Genomic DNA, 11,366 nt, shown 5'->3' with positions numbered 1-11,366 from the left:
GATAAAATCTCGATTAAAATTATTTTTTCAATCATTTACTAAAAACAATTATTTTTCAATCATTTACCAAAAACTATCCTAAAAATTACTAAACACTTTTAGAATGCAATAGATTTTAATGTACATTTGATAAAGTAAGAGAAATTCTGGAATACATTATGCTGCATATGTATCTTCCTAATAACCCCCTCCCCATCTAGCTATAAAACATCAGAGCTCCAATTCAATGAAAATTCTTGATGCCAATCCTAAAATCCATCAATCTGTTGAAGGGATTGTTCTTGCACACTGTGTTCTTGACATCAAAGAGAGAAAGCCCTCTTCTCTGGTTGAGAATGAGCTCTAATCTTGCTCGATCTCTTGAAGCATCTAGACAACATTCTTCATCTTAGGCCGATTCACAGGCATGCTATCTGTGCAGGGCAGAGCTGCTTTCAAGGCTACAGGCATTTCTTTCCTACAAGCAAATGATATAGTGCTCAGCCTTCCATCAAGAATCAGCACTGTGAAGGTCACATTCCACAATCCCAGGATACAAGAACTAACCTGTGGTTCTCTCCTCAATCCATCCCTATAAAGAGGACAGGCTGCCCCTAAAACTAACACCAGATTAGGCTTCAAAGCTCGTTTTGCAAGTCTATATCGTTAGCTACTCTGTGCTTATGCGGTCAAGAACTAAGAATGGAGGCAGAGAAACAGCAATAGCACAAATTATTAGCACGGTTGAAAAGAAATGGTACGGCCTCACTTTCACAATTAGAGACGCTAAGAACAGATGCCACGAGATGATGACCGCGGAAGCTTTCTCAGGCAAGAAAAGTGTGAATGTTCAGTTTGCTTGTGGAATCCATTTGATCATACTAAGATAGTAAGATGGTGTTTTTGGTCATATGTGTGGACCCTTTTTTGATAATGTCAAAGTTGATCCAATCGCTTAGCTTAGCAAGGGTCACAAGAGTGACAAACTACCCAAAACAGCAGTGATTTTATATTTCCGAGTTCCATAAGGTGTACAAAAATTGATGAGATTATTAGAGACTTGAATTTATGCAAGTTCGTTCTTTGTTTTATTTGTTTATTATTTTGGGTTATGATACAGTCCAATATTGAACTTCAATGTACTATCATTTATCCAACACGAAACTACTATTCAGTTTATCACTAAAAACGACACACAGTCCTATCATACAGTACCTTATTTATAGCTAACACTTAAAATTAAACCAAGATATACACCTGGGCACTAATAAAGCCAAACAAAAACTCTTTCAAAACGATAATAGATGAGCTGATACGACAAATTACTAGAGTCACATATTTCATAAACCCCACTAAACATGAAGTAAGGGTCAAAGAAGTTTCCTAAACATGATGATGACTCTTTTTTAAATTATGAAGATAGACCCCACTAAATATTGATCAGATGAAAAGATAATACTATGAGCTTATTTGGTCCCTCTACTTGATGTTCAAATTATTTGTAACACAAAAAAAAAAAACAAAGATTTTTAGTGTTAAAACTTAAAACACATCTCTTCTCTTTCAAGATAAATTCAAATACGAATACGTGGCACTAATGGATCAAATCAATCATTATCTTCGTGATAAGAGGATAATGCGTTTAAATTTGAAGTAGTATAATAAATCAGCATCTCTATAATTCATCACAAATTTCACACACACTCTATTCCCAAAATTCAGATACAACAACAGAGTAGTACGGAAAAAAACAGTACTAGCAGTTCAGCTAGAAGAGCCAACTCAGAAACCAAATCGAGAGAGAAGATTACTAAATGCGATGTCGAGAATTGCCAATGGCAGCCGTACTCCAAGGCAAACACGGCCTTGGTCGTCGTCTTCCTCTTCTGCACCCTAATCTGCGGTCTGGGGATCAACTTCGCCATCAAACACATGTGCAAGTTCCAGTCTTTGATTTACTCGGAGGGGATGGCGGCGGAGGAGTGCGCGATTTGCTTGTCGGAGTTCGCAATTGGGATTCTGGACAAGTGCAGTGCATAGAGCGGTGGCTGATTTCGTGCTCTTCATGCCCGATTTGCCGTGCGTATTCACGGTAAAATTGAGCTCGTTGCCGCCATGATTCAATACTGTGAAGGAATATTTACTGTTGAATTTTTTTAACTATTGAAGCACTTTTATGTGTTTGTAGTATTAATAAATACTACTCCTACTACACTAAATTTTTAAAACTAAACCATTTTTCTAATATATTATGCAATAAAATTAAATATGTATACATATTTTTTTATTATGACTACAGTTTGAGTCAAGTGCTACTATTAAATTGAGTTCGAATTGTTTGGATGACTTATTTGTTAAATTAGTTTTATCATATTTCTACGCATTGTATTTTACTAATTATAAACACTAAATAAGCACTATTTAAACTAAATAAACAGTGTGGGTGGCTTTATCATATTTCAATGTTTGGGTGACTTATTTGCTAAATTAATTTTTTAGATTTAAATATCTAAATTGTTATTAGGATTGAATAATTTGAATCTATGCATACATCAAATCTATACTGGACGAGTACGTACGTCACTATATAACTCTTTAAGAAATCTATAGCATTAGAACGTTGATGTGTACGTACATCACTACAACTCTATAAAAAATTTATAGCATCATGACCTTGATGAATACGTACATCATTGTAACTTTTTAAGTTTAATTAAGCGAACCACGCCAAATCTCACAAGAATCAAGAGATTATCTTAATTGATCGTTAAATTAATTGGTATAATTAACTTTATTGATAATAACTAATCAAATTTGATTGTCATATGTCGTTAATTGTTCCATATTTTAATTCCTCTTTGGTCTTAGTCGAATATGAGATGTAGGAGAATTGATTATGAATATAGTATTGTGATCAAGAATTAAGAACCAATATCCACCTTTTGATTTAACAGTTTTATTTATGACGTACCAATATTTTCTCATTAATTCTCTATTAAAAGGACATTTAAGTGTGCAGTTTATTAATTCCTTAATTAAGATTCAATTTTTTTAATAATATATGTTTGGTTTTTATTTTTAATGCTGATACATTTATTGTGATGATATTGTGTTATGTTAGAACGACACACTATATAATGATATTCTATATGTCACACATTTGATCGGAATTCACAACAATATCACATTATCAAACAATATTATCACAAAATGAAAGTGTTGTTAATGGGTAAGCACATGTGTCGCGAAAATCACCTTCTCAAATCTCTAACGCTTTTTAGTTTGTAGTATTAATAGTCCATATTACACGATATAATATATTTATATTCTGATGACCATATAATGATTTCAGGTATTATATTACGATGATATTGTGTTACCTTGAAAATTACGCTCCCAAAAAAATGTTGACATACTACTGTGATGATATTTTGATAATCATATGATGATGTAATATTATGTATTGTAATAATACACATATTGCTATATAATATTGGACATGCATCATCAGATTATATTTAAATAAAAACCACAATAATAAACAAATATGACTAAAATTGTGGAAATCACACCTCCCAAATCTCAAACGTGCATCAATTTGTAATTGTCAGCTATTTTCCTTAAAATGATATTGAACAATATGTATAATGGTATCACAAATATAAAATCCTAACTGTTTCTATTGGAATATTAATAAATCTTATTTTTGATATAAATGTCATTCTCAGTTTAGTGCCGGGGCGACCCTATACGCATTATTGGACAATTACACTAAAGAAAAAAAAAATAAAAGAAGAAAAAGAATTATCAAAGCAAGTAATAATAAGTGAGAATAATTTAAAATAAAAATACATAACACTTAAAAAGAAAAAAAATAAAAAGAATGAATAGAGAAAAAAATGAAAACCGAAAAAGGAGGCCCATAAAAAGAAGAAAAGGAAACATGGCTGGTGCTGCCACCATCACCGGATCTTTGCTCTGTAATGCTCATCCACATTCTTTCTCTCTCTATATTTATCATTTCCTTCTGTTTTCTCTTCTCTCTATCCTACTCCATTGTTGCCCAAGCGCTGCCTCACAAAACGGCATTGTATTATACTACTCCTTAACAAATTTTCTGAATCATCGTCGAATTTTGGGAATCGCGTGATCAAAAACAGAGTTGCAACGCTGATTTCATCGGTGTAGGTTACATGCAGTAATTATTCAATTGTCTTTTCTCAATGCATATCATTTTTTTCACTTTGTCGCGTCATTTTTGCCAGCTCCGTTGCCTTTTCTCTTCTTCGCATTGCTTTTTTACATTCTGAAAGTAGAAATAATTGGAGTTTCCGAAGGGTTTTGTGATTCAATTTTCCTATTTGTGGATTTTTAGGGATTCCGTTATGTTTTCGTCCAGTTTTTATTTGTAACGACTGTGATTGCATTTTTTGTTTCTGTATGTTGCTGATCGGTGGTATGATCGATCGTTTGATGGTGAGATGGAATTGCTTTGAATTTTTGTTATGAGAGCTGACTTGATCTTCTGGAACAGATGTAATCGATATGATCATTTAGTGAAACAGTGCTGAAGAGTGAAGAGTATGGTGATTTTTGTTGATTAGTACATCTTTGATTTCGATTTGTGAAAGAATTGTTTAGCCCTATAAACTGGTTTACTAGGTTTGTGGACACTATAGCAAGTGTTTGATCCTAAATGTGGATTCTAGTGATCGTTGTATCTGGCTCTACTTAGTGCTACATTTCTCATATAGAGGTACTTAGTTGGCAAGGCTGTTGTTGGATTTCCTCTTCATTGACTTTGCTGGTATGATCAATCACAAGAAACTCGTTTGCGTTATAGGTTATTTTGGGATGTTACTTTTGTGTGGTAGGGGTACTAGTAAAAGCTGAAACTTTTTTTGTTGCTTTGCTTCAGCTGTTGCTCCACTGACGCCAGTTCAATCACTAGTTACTTGAAAAATCCAGTTCCCATTTCAGGGCCAAGAACGGTATAACCTAATGTCTAACACAGCAAAATCTTTGGAACCTGCTTTTCAGGGAGTTGGTCAGAAAGCGTATCCTCAATTAGAGAGACAATGCTTGTTATTTATAATCATATTTTGTACTACATATTTAATGGTTTGTGCATCTTTGTTTTATCATTTATTCGTTGTGAACAATGCATATCTTGTTAAAACTTAATGATATGATAGCGGGCTTGAGATATGGAGAATTGAGAACTTCCAACCAGTTCCCTTGCCAAAACCTGATTATGGTAAATTCCACACTGGAGATTCATATATTGTTCTACAGGTTGGTTCGGTTAGAGTAATGTTGTATTTCATATAGGGAGAAAGATATATGCATTCTAGACTTATTGCAATGCTTTTCTGTGCAGACGATTGCTGGAAGAGGAGGCGGTTATCATTATGATGTACACTTCTGGCTCGGAAAGGAAACTAGCCAAGTATAGTTCTGTTCATTTGTATTTCTGTTAGAAGCACTCTCATTGCGCTTTATTTTATTACAATGATGTTCTACATATTCTTAGGACGAAGCAGGGACTGCAGCCATCAAAACGGTCGAACTTGATGCAGTTCTTGGCGGCCGCGCTATTCAGTATAGAGAATTGCAAGGGCACGAGTCCGACAAATTCTTGTCATACTTTAAACCTTGTATCATACCATTAGAAGGTGGTTTTGCATCCGGATTCAAGACAGTCGAAGAAGAAGAGTTTGAAACTCGATTATACACCTGTAAAGGAAAACGAGTTGTAAGGATGAAGCAGGTAGGAAGCATACATTTACTGAGTATTCATTATTCGAAGTGTTTGGTTGTGAATATTAACTTGTCCTCTGTGTCATGCAGGTTCCGTTCTCCCGGTCATCATTGAATCACGATGATATTTTTATCCTCGACACAAAAAACAAGATATATCAATTTAATGGTGCAAACTCAAACATTCAAGAAAGAGGAAAAGCATTAGAAGTAGTTCAGTTTCTGAAAGACAAGTACCATGAAGGGACTTGTGATGCTGCAATAGTTGGTAAGAATCGATCTTCTATCCTTCATTTCTCGCGTCTTTATCTATGTGTATGTGATGATGAATCTCCGTTAATTGTTTGTACTCCTTGTTTACAGATGATGGAAAATTAAAAGCTGAATCAGATTCCGGTGAATTTTGGGTTCTCTTCGGAGGCTTTGCTCCGATTGGTAAAAAGGTTATTACCGACGATGATATTGTTGCGGAGAAGAGTTCTCCAAAACTTTACAGGTGGTTGTCTAGTAATTCTGTCGCAGTTCTCTATTAGAAAATGTTTCCTAAGTCGTATGTCTACCATTAAATGTCATAAAAATGTGTAACAAGTGATAGAATCCATGTTGAGTCTTTTGCTCTTTCCTTAAAACCTTCTCATCTTCCTCAATGTATTAGTCGAGGTACAAAGTGATTTTCCCAATTATTTACCGGAAGAACTGATCTTATTGAATTGCTTCTTGGCAGCATAAAAGGTGGCGATGCTAATGCCGTAGAAGGAGAGCTTTCCAAGTCACTTCTTGAAAATGAAAAATGTTATCTGTTGGATTGTGGCAATGAGATATTTCTTTGGGTTGGCCGGGTAACTCAAGTCGACGAGAGAAAAGCTGCCACTCAAGCTGCAGAGGTGGAAATCTGACCTCCCATTTTATACTATAATAATATGCATTATTTGATTTCTCAACGCCTCTTGACAATTTCAGGAGTTTGTTACTAGCCAAAACAGACCAAAATCAACACAAATAATCCGGCTTATTCAAGGTCATGAGAATCATGCTTTCAAGTCCAAATTTGACTCCTGGCCAACAGCATCAACTACTCCTGTTGTTGAGGAGGGAAGGGGGAAAGTAGCAGGTACGCTTTACTGCTGAGACACGTAGATATTTGCTGGCATGTTTGCTGAGGTGTGTATTTTCTGCAAAAAAAAAATTCAGCTTTACTGAAACAGCAAGGTGGAGGCGTGAAGGCAGCTACTAAAAAGGCTCCAGTTATCGAGGACATCGTTCCTCCATTGCTTGAAGGAGGTGGAAAACTAGAGGTTTGATTTTCTTTCATGTGTGTGTGGTATAATGTATTTTCTTAGCTGAAGATGTTTGAACTTTTGTGTGATATTACCAGGTTTGGCGAATCAATGGCAATGAGAAAACTGCAGTTCCTGCAGAAGATATTGGAAAATTTTACCGTGGGGATTGCTACGTCGTGCTCTACACATACAATCAGCATGAAAGAAAGGAAGATTTCTATTTGTGTAGTTGGATTGGAAAAGACAGTGTTCAGGTACATTGCTGCGTACACATTATGTAAACAATCTACATTCAATGGAAAATAATCTTTTATTAATCTTATTTATCAAACTAAACTTTTTTAATCCTCAGGAAGAAGTAGAGACAGCTACTAGATTATGTAATACAATGTATAACACACTTAAAGGGAGGCCGGTGCAGGTAGCATTTTGCCTCGTTTCACTAAAATTAGATACTTGCATAATTACAAAGTTACAACTTGATGAATCTTTTGGCAGGGCCGAATATATCAAGGGAAAGAGCCACCTCAATTTATAGCCATATTCCAGCCTATGGTGACCCTTAAGGTGCCTTTCACTACTTGTCGTTGGAGAGAAATGTGTGTGATCTTTATGAACAAATAAAGTGGAGTGTCAAAAATTTCTTTGACATCCTTAAATCTCTGTTAGGGTGGAATGAGCTCTGGTTACAAGGACCATATAAATGGCGGAAATGATGAGACTTACACTGGAGAGGGCGTTGCATTATTCCGCTTATCTGGAACTTCTCTGCATAATAATAAAGCTCTTCAAGTTGATGCGGTATGCTTAATGTGACGGTTATTTTCAAAGTAATTTTTTCCTGGTTTCCCAAAAACCCGAATTTCGCAATGTTACTTAAAAAGAATCCATGAATGTTGTTATATTTTTCACTCAATGATGCACCAACCACTAACTAGGTACGATTTCCCCAGGAAAATAAATACTATCTAATCACTCTTATATTTTGGTTACCAATCTTTGAATCAAGAGAGAGAGACCTATGAAGTTGCAATAAACCATTATTACATCTCCCATATCTTAATTACTAGCTGGAAACTTGTCTGGAAAGGAATTGCAAGACATATTTGAAGATCCCATTCGAATATTAAATTGGATACCATTTCTATTTGATATGATATATATGAGCCCAAAATGATGTAACATTTGCTTCGTCATGTGATTGGATCAACTTTATCTAATTTGTTTATATCACAACTCTGTTGTCTTTGTAGGTAGCCACATCATTGAACTCAAATCACTGTTTTGTGCTTCAATCTGGAACAACAGTATTCTGCTGGATAGGAAATAAAAGCAGTGTTGACCAGCAGAAATTAGGTGCCAAGGTTGCAGAATTTCTCAAGGTATCCATACACTAAAAGTACAATATATAATTGTGAATAATCATACGTAAGATCAAGCAGAATTTCTTTTCATTTGAATATTAAATTTGTATAATGGTTTGTACATCTCGTTTTGCATCTGACAATCTTGATACACTTTCTGCGTGAACCCAGCCTGGATCACCAATCAAGCACACTAAAGAAGGAACCGAGAGCTCGATCTTCTGGGGTGCTATCGGAGGAAAAAAGCCTTACACCAGTAAGAAGACCACACCCGAGGCTCCCAGGGATCCTCACTTGTTTTCTTACTCCTTTAATAAAGGTAGCAACATTTCTGATGCAAACTTCCACTCCTCTCTAGATATCTTGGAACTAACAATGTTTTGCTTATTCTAACTTGTTTTCTTTTGATGACATGCTGGCGTATTGAATCCAGGAAAATTTGAGGTACGAGATTAAATGAATATTTGGTCATAACGTAGCAATTCTAGCACTAAACCAAGAGTGTCTTACACGACAGGTTGAAGAAATATACGGATTCTCTCAAGATGATCTGTTAACGGAGGATATGTTGATACTCGATACACATGCTGAAGTGATTGTTTGGGTTGGCCAATTAGTGGATACAAAAGAGAAAAAATCTGCTTTTGAGGTTGGACAGGTAATACTAGTGATCATCGTCTTAAATGTTTTTGATTGCTGAAGTTGTTCTTTCAAAGACTATTGACTGCTGATACTTATCACAGAAATACGTGGAGATGGCTGGCTCACTCGACGGGTTGGCCCCAAATGTTCCACTTTACAAAGTCACTGAAGGAAATGAGCCATGCTTCTTCACCACATATTTTTCATGGGATTCTGCAAAAGCAAGTGTATGTTACACACATATTTGTGATTCCTAGTACTACAGGAGATCACAAAGTGCTCAAAATTCTAAAGTTTTCTCAAACACGTTTTTGTGTTTGTCCATTGACACGAGCACTTAGTTTTCTTCTTTCACTTAAACAGCTATATGGGAACTCATTCCAAAAGAAGGTCTTGCAACTATTTGGTGACGGCAATGAGGTGAATTTGCATTTTTTGCAGTATTGTCTTTGATGATTTATTTTGCTCAATCTGTTATATAGTACTCCCTCCGTCCCACAAAAGATGTCACACTTTCCTTTTTAGTTTGTCCCACAAAAGATGTCACATTTCCCTTTTTGGTAAAAGTTCTCTCTCACATTAATATAAAAATTATATTTTCTCTCTCCATTTAACACACAAAACAAAACCTCCTAAAATCTTGTATCGTCCCACAAGTGTGACATCTTTTGTGGGATGGAGGGAGTAGTAGTATATGTCTCAGCATTTTTCTTGAACTATATTTACTTGATCTAAGCTGTGTGCAATTCAGGACAAGTCCAATGCTTCGAATGACGGAGGACCAACTCAAAGGGCTTCAGCTTTGGCAGCTTTGAACTCTGCATTCAGTGGGACTTCATCTCCGAAGCCTGTCATAGCCCCTAGGGCTGGAGCAGGCCAAGGCTCTCAGAGAGCTGCTGCGGTGGCTGCTCTATCTTCTGTTTTGACCGCTGAGAAACGGTCACCTGATTCATCTCCAGGTCGAAGGCTAAGAAGTCCGCATGCAGAATCTAGCCCTACTGGTATCCTTGCTCTCTCTAACTGAAAGTTCATTTGAATGCAAGTGCGCATTAAATTAACCCTGTGGCAAAATGTTATTCTATAGCTCGAACTCCAAGGAGGAGGGAAGATGCGTCTGCCTTTGCAGAAGAAGCCAAAGAAAATTTTGAACGGAAAGATTTGGAGCCAGCTGAGCCTACTGAAGAGACTAATGAGGAGGAAAACGAACAATACGCCTCTGAAGCTGTTCAGGGAACATATGATTACGAGCAGCTCAAATCCAAGTCCGTTCCAGGGATTGATTACAAACGACGAGAGGTTACTTACATGATCTTCGATTCTGTTCATCTCTTCTGTTCATCTCTTACAAAAATCATCACAGTGATACTAATCCTTTTTGAATGTGCATTGACTATTAGGCCTATCTTTCTGAAGAAGACTTCCAGACAGTGTTTGAGATGAGCAAAGAAGCTTTCTACCAGAACCCGAAATGGAAGCAAGACCTTCTTAAAAAGAAAGCTGAGCTATTCTAGAAAACGTTCATTTTAAATCAGGTCCTCGTGTTTCATCTCATATTTCGACCACATGTTATCTTTTACTAGGGCTACCAACATGCTTGAAAGATTTTTCTCACCATTGATGCAAGTTGTCAGCATTGGCTTCGGTTCCTTTCCTCTACTTCCAACTTTTCTCTGCATTCTTGGATTTTGGCAGCTTCTAGTTGATGGCTACACAACTTAATTTGATTTATTTCTGCATCCTTTTTTTTTATCAATTTTATCTTGACTATTTACTTATATTGTTTGATTGAAAGGGTGTATAACTGGTATTACACTATGCGACTAGAAGAGATGGAATTGCTTCATGAGTTGTCTGATCTTTGTTAGTATTATTGACCTGTTGTGATTCATGGAAGGTTGAATATTCAAGGAAGAGTTCGATTTGCTGCAGTGTAAATGATTTATATCGAACCCTATGTCAATTGTTTTGCCACTTAATAAGTGAGGCGAGCTTAATACTAGTCGGTTCGAGCTCCGTGCACCATCTAAATACTAAGCTCGGCCGACGGCTAGTGTGATGCTGAATATTTAATTTGAACTCGACCTCGTGCGTGCATGGCTTGAAAAATATTCAAAATGTATTCATCACTCTTGCTGTTCAAGCTCAATCGAATGTTCATGAACATGCTCGATTAACAAACTTGAGAACATGTTTGTGAGCAAATGAATCCGAACATGTTCACTAACCCAACAAACCGAGCATCATCAAACTCGAGCTCGGCTCAATAAAATTATCCGTTTGAGCTCGCCTTGTCTACGGTTAAATTAAGCTCCAAACTAGCACCAAATTATTTTAAACGAGA

The 11,366-nt window shown here is 36.2% G+C and overlaps 1 protein-coding gene across 4 annotated transcripts; it reads left to right on the top strand.

Moving 5' to 3' along the window:
* The first annotated feature begins 1,640 nt into the window (after nucleotides 1-1,640).
* On the top strand, nucleotides 1,641-10,868 carry LOC125187016 (villin-2-like). 4 transcript variants are annotated; one of them, XM_089059017.1, is made up of 25 exons: nucleotides 1,641-4,163; nucleotides 4,514-4,560; nucleotides 4,642-4,786; nucleotides 4,898-5,036; nucleotides 5,175-5,274; nucleotides 5,360-5,428; nucleotides 5,513-5,749; nucleotides 5,830-6,007; nucleotides 6,103-6,235; nucleotides 6,464-6,623; nucleotides 6,700-6,850; nucleotides 6,931-7,034; nucleotides 7,115-7,273; nucleotides 7,372-7,440; nucleotides 7,518-7,586; nucleotides 7,689-7,820; nucleotides 8,273-8,401; nucleotides 8,555-8,702; nucleotides 8,817-8,827; nucleotides 8,901-9,041; nucleotides 9,127-9,252; nucleotides 9,389-9,445; nucleotides 9,777-10,026; nucleotides 10,110-10,321; nucleotides 10,423-10,868. In XM_089059017.1, the coding sequence occupies exons 4-25, from the start codon at nucleotides 4,981-4,983 to the stop codon at nucleotides 10,534-10,536; spliced, it is 2,805 nt and encodes a 934-aa protein (XP_088915143.1). In that variant the 5' UTR covers nucleotides 1,641-4,163; nucleotides 4,514-4,560; nucleotides 4,642-4,786; nucleotides 4,898-4,980; the 3' UTR covers nucleotides 10,537-10,868. The 4 variants fall into 4 exon arrangements, with proteins under 4 accessions (XP_088915143.1, XP_088915144.1, XP_047939479.1 ...); XM_089059018.1 differs by lacking the exons at nucleotides 4,514-4,560; nucleotides 4,642-4,786 and having other exon boundaries at nucleotides 4,960-5,036; XM_048083522.2 differs by lacking the exons at nucleotides 4,514-4,560; nucleotides 4,642-4,786.
* Nucleotides 10,869-11,366: the final 498 nt, after the last annotated feature.

This window comes from Salvia hispanica, chromosome 5 (genome assembly GCF_029641045.1).
Source record: "Salvia hispanica isolate PSC_SH4W2 chromosome 5, Shi_PSC_v1, whole genome shotgun sequence".
NCBI lineage: Eukaryota > Viridiplantae > Streptophyta > Magnoliopsida > Lamiales > Lamiaceae > Salvia > Salvia hispanica.
The sequence above is the reverse complement of the archived record's forward strand: the minus strand, read 5'-3'. Positions and strand labels throughout refer to the sequence as shown.